The 15067-nt window shown below is 40.4% G+C and overlaps 1 protein-coding gene across 6 annotated transcripts in view; it reads left to right on the top strand.

Moving 5' to 3' along the window:
• MBTD1 (mbt domain containing 1) overlaps window positions 1-13817 on the top strand; it is a 66619-nt gene extending 52802 nt beyond the window's left edge. For all 6 annotated transcript variants that reach the window (XM_066263985.1, XM_066263984.1, XM_066263986.1 and 3 more), the window contains 3 exons: window positions 606-840; window positions 1339-1416; window positions 12211-13817. In XM_066263985.1, the coding sequence (XP_066120082.1) occupies window positions 606-840; window positions 1339-1416; window positions 12211-12329 (432 nt within the window). In that variant the 3' untranslated portion in view covers window positions 12330-13817. The remainder of the gene's footprint in view (window positions 1-605; window positions 841-1338; window positions 1417-12210) is intronic.
• Window positions 13818-15067: the final 1250 nt, after the last annotated feature.

Genomic DNA, 15067 nt, shown 5'->3' with positions numbered 1-15067 from the left:
GTTTTTGTTTTTGTTTTATAATTTTTCCAAAGTGAGAAGCAGTGGGGAGGCAGAGACAGACTCCCGCCTGCACCCGACCAGGATCCACCCAGCATGCCCACCAGGGGGTAATGCTCAACCTCTCTGGGGCGTTGCTCCGCTGCAATCAGAGCCATTCTAGCGCCTGAGGCAGAGGCCACAGAGCCATCCTCAGCGCCCGGGCCAACTTTGCTCCAATGGAGCCTTGGCTGCGGGAGGGGAAGAGAGAGACAGAGAGGAAGGAGAGGGGGAGGGGTGGAGAAGTAGATGGGCGCTTCTCCTGTGTGCCCTGGCCGGGAATCGAACCCAGGACTTCCACACGCTGGACTGATGCTCTACCACTGAGCCAGACAACCAGGACCTGTTTGTTTTTTAATCTGAGTAAAATAGAAATGAATACATTGCCCAACTAGTTCTTAAATGTTTCACCTTCATATGTTTCAGTAACTAAAGAGTTATTTGGGACTTTTTTTGGTTTAAATTACATTATTTGGTTGTGTTGCTTTACTTGTTATTCCTCTCACAGTGATAGTGGAGGTGCACGTTCTTCTTTTCACCAATTGTCGTGTTTTGCTTCTCTACATCAGGATGTTCCCAATCACGGATTTCGTGTAGGAATGAAATTAGAAGCAGTAGACCTCATGGAGCCACGTTTAATATGCGTAGCCACAGTCACTCGAATTATTCACCGTCTCTTGAGGATACATTTTGATGGATGGGAAGAAGAGTATGATCAGTGGGTAGACTGTGAGTCCCCTGACCTCTATCCTGTAGGGTGGTGTCAGTTAACTGGATATCAGCTACAGCCTCCAGCATCACAGTGTAAGTTGCTATACAGAAAAGGTGCCCTTTTGTAAAACTCAGCAATTCTTCAGAGGACTGTCTCACATAAATCATCTTGTGAGCTCACAGGACCAGAATGTACCTGTGTCTGATGGGTTGCCAGGTAAGATCTTAAGACTCAACAACAACATCACAGAATCAGACCATGTGTACCATGGCTGGGTGAACTCAGTAGTCAGTTACATAATGACTTTGGAAACAGCAGTATGAGCACTCACCAAATGAAACTAGACTTATTTTAATGAGTTTATAATAATAGGCTAAAATGTTACTTGTATATGATAAGTGCTTATTAAATAAATAGTGGAATCTGTCAGTTATTGAAGTTTATGGTTTTATCGGAACAAGCACCCTTATTCTCAAAGCATTGTGTACTTTCACAAGCATAATGGTCTTGGTAAAGATAGTTCATCTAATTTGTACCTGTAGTTAGTTGGAAGCAAGTATCTGGTACCAATTTTCCCTTTTATTTTTCAGCATCAAGAGAAAGCCAATCAGGTTCATCGAAACAGAAGAAAAAGGCTAAGTCCCAGCAATACAAAGGACATAAGAAAAGTGGGTCACCTCGTGGTGTTTCTGTGTATTTCCTAAATTGTTAACCAACTGGGGTCATATTTTTGCACAGAAAACGGTATCCCCTTTGAGAGCTAGTGACTGTGCATTGTATATTATGCTTAAAGGTGCAGTATGCCATAAAAGGCAAACGTTCTCAATACTGAGAACATACTTGAATTGATAGGAAAAACAGATGCCATAATATTTATAACCTATATGGTAAAGAATAGAGTCTATAAATGATTCTTGAAATAATATGTAAACCTATTGAAAATTAATTTTTTTAAACCTTTTTATTAAAAAATTTTGAAAGCAGATGCTTGAGGCTTATAATATAATAGACTTGGAGCCTAATAAACCCAAAACTTTTATAACTAAAACTCTCTAGAACAATACTTTAAGAAATTCAGGTTGATGGCTAACAAAGTCAGGCTTAAGAAAATTTTCCTAAATAGGCTTTCTGTATCATATTTTACCTTACAGTGAATGATTATTGGGATTAATAGCCAAAATAGGCTAAGATATATTGATAGCTCTATCTTTTTTTTTTTTTTTTTCTGAAGCTGGAAATGGGGAGGCAGTCAGACAGACTCCCGCATGTGCCCCACCGGGATCCACCCAGCACGCCCACCAGGGGGTGATGCTCTGCCCATCTGGGGTGTTACTCTGTTGCAACCAGAGCCATTCTAGCGCCTGGGGCAGAGGCCACAGAGCCATCCCTAGCGCCCGGGCCATCTTTTGCTCCAATGGAGCCTCGGCTGCGGGAGGGGAAAAGAGAGACAGAGAAGAAGGAGAGGGGAAGGGGGTGGAGAAGCAGATGGGCGCTTCTCCTATGTGCCCTGGCCAGGAATCGAACCCGGGACTTCCACACGCCAGGCTGACGCTCTACCACCGAGCCAACTGGCCAGGGCCTCTATCTATTTTTTTTGAAATTGTTTTTCCCCACCATAGAAAGCCGCAGATTCTTTTCATGAAGATGGTCATGGAATATTTCATTCTAAGATAATATTTTTATATAGAGATATTTTTAAAAGTAAAAAGTACTACATTTGAGGATTAAAACTAAAGCAGTTTTTTTTCCAGCTGACATGCTATAAGTTAAATCAGTGCTAATCTGTCTCATTAACAACCAAGAGACTGAAGAAGCATAAAAAATCAAATATAAGCTTACCTTTCTGATTATCAATGTTGCTTTATAATTCTTGCAGTGGGGAACTGAACAGCTTCTCCCGGCCCTGCAGTGGGGCTTTAGTCTCCTTCCCACGTGAGAGCCAGCCCAGCCTCACAGCAGTGGGAACTGGAGGCCTGTCCCTCACCCTCTCTTTTGTATTATAAGCATAAGCCTCCCTGTAGGCCCAGAGTTATTTTGCCCACTAGCTGCTCGCCACGTTTGGTATTCACCCAGAGGACTTGAGAGAGCGTTGTCAGACTAGGAGATCAGCGTGATTGCCCATGTATCTGGAAATAGCTAGGGAGAAGTCACGTGGGAACTCTAACCATGTAGATGGGATCACGAGTCTTCCTGTAGGGTTGAGTGGCACTGGTTGCTTTAGCTGTCTTATCACTTTCTATTGGCCAAGATAAGATTTTGGAATTTTCTTTCCAAGATGTTAAGAATGTTTTTTATTACTTAGTGGTTATATGACCATACTTTCTAGAACTAATTTCTGAGCGTTGTATACATAATTCACATGCCTCCCTCTAGTGGGACTCTTACAGGGTCTGTTTCTGGTTTAAAGCACTCAGTGATTTTGAAATAATGGCTGGGAACATGAGAAGAAATACGAAATTAATGAAGTGATAATATCAATACTCCTTTTTAGTGACATTTTTTTTAACATCAGAATTGTGGGTTAGCTGGAAAGAAAGAATTAACTATATATGTGTTCTTTAACATTTTAAAAGTTCATGGCATCATCTCTAATGCTTTAGACATAGAAAGGAAGAAAACTGTGAACTCAGAATCCCTTGTTAGTGAACTCTGGGGGCTAGAGGTGTTTTGGAATTCACAATTTTGGGGGTTATAGGAAAGCACACAGTGCATATAGCTCGTATTAATGTAATGCCCCTTGCAGACTCGGGAGCATTTTATAAAGTAAAATATATATCAATATTTACATTGAATGTGCCAAATAAAGATTATAAATAGTATGACCAAGTGAGGTCTGGTTTTGTTACCAAAATTTTACAAAACACTTTGAATTTTGGAATTGAGGATAAGGAATGGTAGTCCATGTGAAGGAAGAAGAAAGTTCCCTTAGACTGAAGGGAACTTTCCGCCCCTTTTTTATAATACTCAACAAATCATGTCTTAGAAATTTTTTGCACAAAATTTTACCCAAATAAGAGAACGAATTTGGGGTCCTGAAACCTAAGTCGTCCGTGACATTCAGATTTATATCAGTAGCAGGTAGGCCACAAAACTTTTCATTTGTTGAACTTTGCCTACAGATTATTTTATTCTGGTTCTGTTGTTTTCTTCTTATAGTTCTTTGATCTTTCTGTACCTGAAGTCATCCTTCAGTTTATTCATCAGTAATACTTATGTTTTACAGAAGTAGACAGTTGATTGACTTCATTATTTAAGCTTGTTTTATAATGGCTGAAGTCATGCTCTAAAGCAGGGGTCTCAAACTCGCAGCCCGCGAACAATTTTGTACTGATATTTTTTTGTTTTCAACTGCAGTGAGAAAATGTTGCGTAACAGTTGCCTTTTGTAGACCTAGTGCGGCCCGCCGAACGGCTGTGATCTTGTTCTGCGGCCCACATGCTGAGTTGAGTTTGAGACCCCTGCTCTAAAGGGATAACTGTTAATCAGTACTGTGGAAAAATAAGCCATATTCTGCCAAGAAGATCATACAAACTGTGTGTGCATGTGCTTTGTCCTACCTGAAAAGCCTTTTATTTCCCTTCAAGTTTTAGTCATTCTAGAACCAGAAAACCAGCACTGATGTGCGTATCAGCTTCTGGGGCTATTAGAAGTAGAAGAGAGTTGGAGATTCTAGGGGTGTAGTGTGTTTAAAAAGGTCTGAATGATTGCTGTGCAAGATTCCGGTTTGGCAGTTGACTTGAATGTGTACTTGCTAGTAGCTCAGTTTCAGACCATTTTGCAGAGGAATACTGTCTGACTTAGATTTGTCTTTAGTCCTGATTTTGTGAAGCATAATTTCTGTTTGTCCTTGCCTGGATAATTTGTATACTCTGGAAGAAAACAGATACAATTTATAGTCACAAATTATGTAAGTATTCAGCTTTCAACCTGACTAATGCAGTATGCTTGGTTGTTCAATATTTGCAAAGTTTAGAATGTCTTTTGTTAGTGAAAGCATTGTATAAATTTTTGAAGGCTTATGTTTGGTTATGAAACTTTTACCAAAGGATGTTTAAAAAGAAATTAGACTGCTTAAAAACTTGAAAACACCTGACCAGGCAGTGGCGCAGTGGATAGAATGTTGGCCTGGGACGCTGAGAACACAGGTTCGAAACCCCGAGGTCACCGGCTTAAGCACAGGGTTGCCGGCTTGAGCATGGGATCATAAACAACATGGTTGCTGGCTTGAACAAGGGGTCATTAGCTCAGCTGTAGCCCCCAGTCAAGGCACGTATGAGAAAGCAATCAATGAACAACTAAGGTGCTGCAACTCTGAGTTGATGCTTCTCATCTTTCTCCCTTCCCTGTCTGTCCCTCTCTCTCTTTCTTTTCTCTAAAGAAATTTTAAAAACTAATAAAAAAGAACTTGCAAGCAATAAGCTTTAAGTTTTAGAATTGCTGTTCAGAATTAAAGTTAATAAGTGTCGTTGGCTAGACAGCTTGGTTGGTTGAAGCATCGTCCCGATGTGCAGAGGTTGTGGGTTCAATCCTTGATCAGGGTACATGCAGGAGCGGATCGATGTTTTCGTCTCTTTTTCACTTCCTCTCTCAAAAATAAATTAGTAGGTCAAGTTCTAAGTGTTTTCTAAAACGGTGGACTGTAAACCAAAAGTTAGGGGAATGCATTTCATATCAGTAAAGCCCTACCACCCAGATAGTACATTGAACTGACTTCTCCCTGAAGGTCAGTGTTCGGGCTTCAACGGGCAATGAAATGGTTCCCACAAGTAGGGTCTTAAAACCCTCTCTCTCTTCCATGGGATTTTCAGCTCCTCTCAAGCTGAAGTTTTCGTAAAAGGAATTAGCCACCTATTTATATTAAATGCTCTCTGTAGTTCATTTTGCTTTGTTTTGTTTCAAATTTGAGAGTCAGGAACCAGGATTACCAGACTCTCAAGAGACTAGAAATAATCTCCCCCATCATGGACCTCCAACACACACACACACACACACACACACACACACACACACACTCCTTATTCTTAGAAATACAGACCTTGCATAGTTCTCTTTCAGAGTATCCTATGCAGTACAACTCCTAATTATATAATGCACTTTTCTTGCCACGCATGGAAGTGAAAGCTTACTTTAGTCTGACTTGATGTTTAGAGAGGAAGATGCCAGTTGGGAAGAAGCCTGTCAGTTTGTCGCGCCCGCCCATGACAGGTGGGGTGCGGAGGAACTTCTCTGGGGATGAAGAGTTGACTCCCCCTCCATATCGAACCCTTCCAGCACAGACAGCCCCGGAGGCCTTCCCGCCTCCCAGCACTAGCCGAGAGTTCGGTGCCAGCCTCAAAACAGGTAATCAGTGACCTGGGCACCGCAGGAACTGCGCAGGGTCAAGTCTGGGGAGGGCGGTGGGAGGCCACGCATGGCCTGGCATGCCAGGGACTGACGCATTCAACTTTTCTTTTCTTTCAACAAAAAGCTTCATTTCACTAGCGCTTGGGAGTCACCTCACTAGGAGAAGTCATCACGAGAGGACGGTGTTTTTGTTTTGTTTCGTTATAAATCATTTCTGAGCTTCGAAGTAGAGTAAAGCTGTAATTTCAGTTTATGGACTTGTGAAACGACTTGGACTAGTTCATGGTTTCATTTCAATAGTTGAACATCTGCATGGCAGAATTCTATGTGGCTTGACCTAGGGGAGAAATATGCCATTAGGGACTGATCCGATTAACCCGATCCAAAGACAAGGCTTCGGTCATAGCATCCCAAGGCGTCTCATTCATCAGACATCAGAAGGGACGTGCTTTCTGTTTCAGTGTAACGGTGGTTCTGGTGGTAACATTTACCACAGCCTTTCTTTGAATAACATGGACTTGGAAATACAATACCTGTATAATTTTGCTGTTGAATTCGAGTGAAATGTGTTCCCGTAATTTCTTGTTTATTTATGAAGGAAATTATATCTTAATTTGAGTTTACTTGGTTAGGCCAAGCTAGTAGATGGTAAGGAAGACTAGAAGATGTTTGGCCCTATGAATTGCTAAGAACAAACATATTATCATATGAGTATCAGAAAGACCTCACTTGCATGTGGTGAACTTTAGTAGGTTGAAAACCAAAGTTGCATCTGCCCTAGCATATATCTGCCATATCCGAACTGTTGCTTTTAAGCTAAGTTGTTTTATCTAACCAGCATTGTTTAAAATGCCTTGTTCATTTAAAAACCCAGGTAGGACATAGTACCTGTTTTCTTCTCGTTCCTGTTTGCTAGTTTGGTTGGTTGGTTGGTAATATTTTTGTACCTCAACTTAGTTTTGGGTGGGGTTTGGTTTGGTTTGGCCATTTTAAGATGTGTTCCTTAGCTTTTTGTCTTCGTTACAGTGTTACTGGGTCATCTTGACCCTTCCCAGTCTGTTTTCTCGGATATCCTTGTATCTAGAGGAAATTACTATACCTTTTTTTATATATAAATATATAAATTATATTAGAACTGCACATCCAAGTTTATCTGCTCTTTAACTAGAAAAACTTCAAAGTCTGTCTGAAAAACCTTACAGTTGTCTTTCTTATTTGTCTCCTTAATTTTTTTCTTTTTCCATTTGTTCTTTATGACGTAGTCTTCTTCAACCTAAGTAGTTTATCGTAAACACTGTGAGCTCTGGATATATTTCAATTTTTATTGGACTTTTAAGGTATTGACTTGAAGCATTAGACTGATCCTGAAGTGTCATGTTTTGTGAGAGATTACTGATTCATGTAAAACGGAACTTGACTTCTAGGATTGGCAAAACCCAAGCACTTAGAATAGGTTCATGGGATGGAAACCACAAGGCCTCAGATGATGTCCTCTTTGTACTAGTGTCTGTGGTGTCCTCTGAGCTGGGGCACAGCTGTGAGACCAGTGTGATTTTACTCGGGTGAAACTGTAGGGGCTGTAGTATCTTAACTGTGTAAAAGCTACCATTGGTTAGCTGTTGAGTTTATTATATTTATGGACTTCTTGCTAGGAAAATGTGATTTCTGTTCGTTTATCTCCTGAAATGTTAGTGGTAAGAATCAGCAAAGTGACTTCCTTTTAAAAATAGAGCTAAGAAAATGCATTTGTGTTGAAAGTGAAATGTAGCTGCAGGGTCTTTTTTGTTGCGCCCATCCTCCATTGATCTGGAAAGGGGACAGGATTAGGGTGAAAGTTACCAAACAGGCCTTGTTTTAGGTTCCATTAAAACAAAAACTGCATTAAAGCATTCCACATCTGAGTGAATGTTCCACCTTTCTCTTGAGTTACTTTTTTTTAAACACGTTTTCATATTTTAACATGAGGGGAAACAGAATTCAGAAATTTGTTGTTAATAGTAAATGCTGATAGTTTCCAGATGTGCTTTAAAACCTCAACTTACCTTTCTTGCATTTAAAAAAAGAAAAGAAACATCTGTTTGAATGGATCATGTTTGGTCTTGAGCACAGTAGTTCCTTTATCATTCATTTAGCCATCTGATCATCATATAACAAGATGTTGTTTTAATCAACCTTTTATTGTGGGTACTGCACCTTTAATGAAAGTTGGGGTTTTTTTCTTTTCATGTGTTTTATTTTCATGATATTGTTCAGATGAACTTAACAATGCATGTTGGTTAGATTTGAAGGTAACTATCATATGTTTGATAGTCTTCATGGAAGCATTTTTATTAAGTAATTTTTTTTTTTTTGTGGAATAACAAAAGCTTTATTGAGTATTTATTAAGTAATTTTTTTAAAGAAAGGACAAACTGCACAATCTTGTTTGTTTTACCTTTCAACAGTCTGATTGGTATTCATTTTGTTATTACAAGTATAGTGTATTCACTTTTCTGTCTTTGGGCTATTAATTTTTAACATCATTATGGAAACAAAATTACATACTAAAGTAAAATGAATTGGCATTTTAGAAAAGATTGTTCTTTAAATTAGTAAATAAGATGTCAAAGACCATTCTTTCTTAAGGTAATCTTTTGTAACTAAAATCAGAACGTGATACTTTTCTATGACTACTAATTGACTTTAAACATGTAGCCATTTAAATATTCTGCATGATGACAGTACTGAATTTATGAAAATTTAGTTGGCTTACTGTTCATCTAACTACTGAATCCTAATTCTCCTCATATATTAAACTTTTTTTTTTGTATAAGCAGTTTCCAATTTACATTCCATAGATATACAACCCCTCACTCCCATTGTAATAAAAAGATCCATAGTGGAGGATCCAGAATACTTTTTCCTTGGAGTCAGTGCAGCAAGAAGCAGGCAAGGCGCTGAGTGAGTCCCACAGTGTGACGCGCGTGTGGGAGCCCTGTGCTGCCGCCACCGCTGAGACGCAAGCAGCCGTCAGGTCCCACTGCTCCTGGCCCTTCAGGAAGGCGAGTCTCCTGCTGCCAGGGTTTTGTGGGAAATCCCCTTGTTTCAAAATACTCGGGGAAACCATGGGACACAGGTGAGATGGGGAAAGCACAGCTTGTTACCTCCGCCTTAGCTGGTCTGTGAGAAGAAACAGCATTGCTCACCATGGGAGAAGATTCCAGTGAGTATGCTAGCGTACAAGATCGCCTGTTCTTTAAATTATTTGAAACTTTACCAACTCAATTTGAGTTAAAATAATTACTCCCTAAGAAACCAGAATACATCTCTTAGATTTTGGTTGTTATTAAGACTTGGTTTTCATACCTAGCTGAAAGCATTTTTATTAAAAAAACTGGGAAAGTAGCCTGACCAGGCGGTGGCACAGTGGATAGAGCATCGGACTGGGATGCCGAGGACCCAGGTTTGAGACCCCGAGGTCGCCAGCTTGAGCACCAGCTCATCTGGTTTGAGCAAGGCTCACCAGCTTGGACCCAAGGACGCTGGCTCAAGCAAGGTGTTACTTGGTCTGCTGTAGCCCCACGGCCAAGGCACATATAAAAAAGCAATCAATGGGCCTGACCTGTGGTGGCGCAGTGGATAAAGCGTCGACCTGGAAATGCTGAGGTCGCCAGTTCGAAACCCTGGGCTTGCCTGGTCAAGGCACATATGGGAGTTGATTTTTCCAGCTCCTCCCCACCTTCTCTCTCTGTTTCTCTCTCCTCTCTCTCTCCCTCTCTGTTTCTCTCCCTTTCTCTCTCCTCTCCAAAATGAATTTTTTTAAAAAAAAATTTTTAAAAAAGAAAGCAATCAATGAACAACTAAGTTGTTGCAACGAAAAACTGATGATTGATGCTTCTCATCTCTCTCCGTTCCTGTCTGACTGTCTGTCCCTGTCTATCCCTCTCTCTGACTCTGTCTCTATAAAAAAAAAAAGGGAAGTAATTTTTTGGAAAGGAGCAGTTCTGTAAGAAATAGGGGGCAGGCCCTGGCCAGTTGGCTCAGTGGTAGAGCATCGGCCTGGCGTGCAGAACTCCAGGGTTCGATTCCCGGCCAGGGCACACAGGAGAGGCACCCATCTGCTTCTCCACCCCTCCCCCTCTCCTGCCTCTCTGTCTCTCTCTTCTCCTGCAGCCAAGGCTCCATTGGAGCAAAGTTGTCCTGGGCACTGAGGATGGCTCTATGGCCTCTGCCTCAGGTGCTAGAATGGCTCTGGTTGCAACAGAGCTACGCCCCAAATGGGCAGAGCATCGCCCCCTGGTGGGCATGCCAGGTGGATCCCGGTTGGGCACATGCGGGAGTCTGTCTGACTGCCTCCCCGTTTCCAACTTCAGAAAAATACAAAAAAAAAAAAAAAGAAAGAAAGAAATAGGGGGCAGATCTCAGTGAAAGGAATTAGGGAAGTCTGATATTACTGGGCAATTGTGTGGAGGGACTGCTATTTAAGAAAGGTTTATAAAAAGAGTTAGCCAAGTGCCTGACCTGTGGTGGCGCAGTGGATAAAGCGTCGACCTGGAAATGCTGAGGTCGCCAGTTCAAAACCCTGGGCTTGCCTGGTCAAGGCACATATGGGAGTTGATGCTTCCAGCTCCTCCCCCCTGCTTCTCTCTCTCTCCTCTCTAAAATGAATAAATAAAAAAAATTTAAAAAAAAAAAAAAAAAAAAAAGAGCCAAATCTCAAACAGCTTCAAGTTTGTGCATAAGATCCATGCTGGGCCCAGCAAAGAAAAAATTCTATGTCTTCATCCTGGCCCGGGCACTGGAAAGAGCCCTTCTGTCACTAGAAATTCTGACTGGCGCCTGACCAGGCGGTGGCACAGTGGATAGAGCATCGGACTGGGATGCTGAGGACCCAGGTTCAAGACCCCAAGGTCACCAGCTTGAGCGCGGGCTCATCTGGTTTGAGCAAAACTCACCAGCTTGGACCCAAAACTCACTGGCTCGAGCAAGGGGTTACTTGGTCTGCTGAAGGCCTGAGGTCAAGGCACATATGAAAAAGCAATCAATGAACAACTAAGGTGTCGCAATGAAAAACTGATGATTGATGCTTCTCATCTCTCTCCGTTCCTGTCTGTCCCTATCTATCCCTCTCTGACTCTCTCTGTCCCTGTAAAAAAAAATGATCATCAGTTTTTCCATTATTTTAGTTTTACTGTAAATGTTTTTCTAATACCAGGTTTATTATTTATTTTGTAATTACGTTATTAATATATTTATATAATTCATATTCTATTTATATTATAGATAATATTTTGTGTTTGTACTACTTTAACATTATTTAATAACATCTATTTATTTATTTTTATTTATTTTTCCAAAGTTAAAAATGGGGAGGCAGACAGACCTCCGCATGCGCCCAACTGGGATCCACCCGGCATGCCCACCAGGGGGCGATGCTCTGCCCATCTGGGGCGTAGCTCTGTTGCAACCAGAGCCATTCTATCATGGCCTCTGAGGCAGAGGCCATGGAGCCATCCTCAGCACCCAGGCCAACTTTGCTCTAATGGAGCCTTGGCTACAGGAAGGGATAAGAGAGATAGAGAGGAAGGAGAGGGGGAAGGATGGAGAAGCAGATGGGCGCTTCTTCAGTGTGCCCTGGCCAGGAATCGAACCCGGGACTTCCACATGCCGGGCCAATGCTCTACTGCTGAGCCAACTGGCCAGGGCTAATATCATATTTATATCTCTTTTCTGCAGGGAGTCCTTTTAGTAAAAGTACTCCTTGTAGTTAGTAAGATTATATTAAAGTTATATTTATTGTGTTGTTACTTATTAAATATAGTGCAGGACCATGCAAGGTAAATACATCATTGTTTATATAGACATTGACATAAAAGTGAATACCTAGCCATAAGAAAAATTCTAATTATTCTAGTCAAATTAGTGACTTCTGTTATCTTGAATGGTTTGTTGAAGATATCTAATGTGCAGTGTTGTTCTATTTTGGAACTCCCCTTAACTGCTAATACACTTTGAAAATTAAAATTACTTAAACGCTTATGCTTAACTATAAAGCTAGTGGAATATGAAGATGGAAAGCAAATCTGAATATTCCAGAAAGGCATAATGACATATCCCGTGCATTTGTCTCTTTCCTGCAGTGACTGCATTGCAGCTGAAGGAGGAGTTGATAGATGGAGAGGACTATAACTTCCTCCAGGGAGCATCAGATCAGGAAAGCAATGGCTCTGCTAACTTCTACATCAAACAAGAGCCCTGAGGCGGCTCCCAGACTGAGGGTGGGCGGGGAGACTTTTACATGGGACTGATTTGTAATCAATCCAGCTGTACAGCGGGGCTCTTCTACTGGGACATTTTGCTAAACATAAGAGAATTTCAGTTCCAGATTTTTCAGGTGGGTGGGGAAACTATTTTAGTCGTGGGGGGAAATTTTTCAATTTATAAAGATGGACAATTTTTGTGTTGTATTTGAAGCTTTTGAAAGAATTTTGTAATATTTTACACATTTGGATTTATGTGCATTGTTAACGAGAACTGAAATTCTAACTTTTTTGGTAAGATTAAAGTTTAGGTAGCAGGATTGAAGGAAATGATTTAAGAAGGATATAGTTGTAAATGCAAGTGAACTGTCAATACAAATGAACCTTTTTGGTACCTGTTGGGAGATTGGGGGATTTTAGAAGTTAGGCCAGTCACATCTCCAGCTTCCTTCGCGGCAGAAATATGCAACTGAACCCCCTCGCGGAGGGTTCGTCACCACAGGGGTCACGGAAGGGGTGTTTCATTCTGCTCGGCGTTTTATTGCAGCCCACCTTAAATGTTTGTGCAGAAATGTTTTTCATTCTGTGAACATTTATTTGGAGTTCTATGTGAAACTGGAAGAACTCTGGGTACTTTTATATGTTTGTTCTCCTTTAATTAAAAAAAAAAATGGTTAAAATTATCCTGACACTAAAGTGTTAAACTGGAATGGTTGACAAGGTATACAGGATGTCAGTGTACACGTTGAGGGGTTGGGGGAAATGTTTCTTTCTTTTTCCTTACTACAGTGTAGCCCATAAAGGGGACTGGGATTCGTTCTCTGCCACTTGCCCCGATCTGTGAGATAACACTCGGAATAACCACACCTCAAACCAGATGTTCTGTACTCCCAGGAGAATCAGACTCAAAGTTGTTTAAAGCCAAGATCAGTTTAGATTTCAAAATCATTCCAGCTCTGCTTTTAACTGTCCTGGATTTGTGAGAAAACTAATTTGAAAGAGAATTTAATATTCTTTAAATTCCATAGATATCTATATAGTATGAACTGTCTTTGTGTTCAGAATTAGTTTTAACAAGAATAGCCGATTTGGACCATTTTGAACATTCCCTATTGTAAAATTCACACGGCTTCCTTTCAAAACAGAATCTAAGGGTAAATTGGTGAAAGGTTTGCTCTCTGCATTTTCTAACTTTCTGAGTTGTGACTGAATAAGAGAGCGCTAGCGTTTACCAGTGAGGTTCATGAACTAAACTCTCAGGAATTACTGCATCTGTTCTAGAAGTGCTTCTGGGTCTTAGCCTGGCCTCTTCAGAGTGGTACCATTGACCATCTCCTCTGGAATATAGGTAGGGCTAATTAGAAATTAATCAAAATGATTAAACTCTACAGTCCTTCAACCTATGGAATGCTTTAAAAAATGTTAATGGAAAGCCCCAGGAGACCATTTTAGGTGAGATTTTTGTTTGAATTTTAAAATGCATAGAACGTTAAAAACCAGCAATTTATTTTCTAAAATAATGCTCTACTTTTGGGAATAATAGCATTGGTAATACGCACAGGTTTACCTCATTCTATGCAAGAGGGGTTAATAACATAAGGTTTTGTAGTTGCTACTGGAAGTAAAATTTGTTACTTTATAGTATAAGAATGTATGGAATCGCATGTCAACATTTCTTAATACTGACTTTAGGGGCATAAATGCAGATCATATCAATGCCAAGGTGACTCTCGTGTGTCAAATATATGTGAATTCAGCTGTTAAATTACTGGATATTTATCTTAAACAATATTACTGAGAGGGACCTACTGTAAATGTGATATCCTCACACTTCCCAAATCTTTAACTTTTAAGGATCTTCCCATAAATGTTCTCCTAGAAGACTTCCAAAGCAAGAGTTACACAGTCTTTATTCTCAGACTCAGTGAATTAAACCCAGGACTCTGGTTTCATGATACAGGCACAAGAAGCCAGTTGTATCGCATGCTTTACCAGTACCTTGGGCTTAGGGGGCTCTCTAGGGAACTGAGTAAGTCAGAAGGGATTTGATTTGGAGCCTGGTAATTAGTTCTGTGAAATGCTCATTTGTTTATAAGCTTCCAATTCTAGAGCAAAGCCAGGCTCTGAGTGTTTTTGACTTTCCCACCTATTCATGGAGGTGTTCCTGTCTTGATCCCATGACCAACAGTTAAATGTTGGTAAGGACTTCCTACAGTCTAAACACAATCTGAAGCCCTCTTCATTATTCAGACTCTTTAAACTCCTACTGCTGTTGAACAGAAAAGAATGCAGAGGAGATTTCTGTATTAGCCATAACTCCAGTTGTACAACTCAATAGCCCCATTATTTTTTACGGTTCAAAATGTACTGCTGACCTTGGGTTTGTTTATATTTTTTTCCTGTTAGGATTATTTGGGGATTTTGGTAGTTTAAATTCGTTAACCTTTTCTTTGCTGTGTATGAGGAAGCTAAAGCTGTTATCAACTTCTTATTCTACGGATACTAACACGGGTTTTCAGTGTTTGTTTGTTTTATTATTATTAATTTTGCGTGATGTGAATACCCTCTCCCATCAATATTTGTATTATGGTGCTATATATTTGGTAATGATCCTTTACTATTGGGAAGGGATTTTAAAAATACTGTGATTAAACTGGGTTTCTTCCTTTGATTTACATATTTTAAATAAAGCCACAGTCATTTATACAAAAGAAAAGCATCTGTCCCTGGGCAAATC

This window comes from Saccopteryx bilineata, chromosome 2 (genome assembly GCF_036850765.1).
Source record: "Saccopteryx bilineata isolate mSacBil1 chromosome 2, mSacBil1_pri_phased_curated, whole genome shotgun sequence".
NCBI classification, from domain to species: Eukaryota; Metazoa; Chordata; class Mammalia; order Chiroptera; family Emballonuridae; genus Saccopteryx; species Saccopteryx bilineata.
This window is presented reverse-complemented; position numbering and strand designations above follow the sequence as displayed.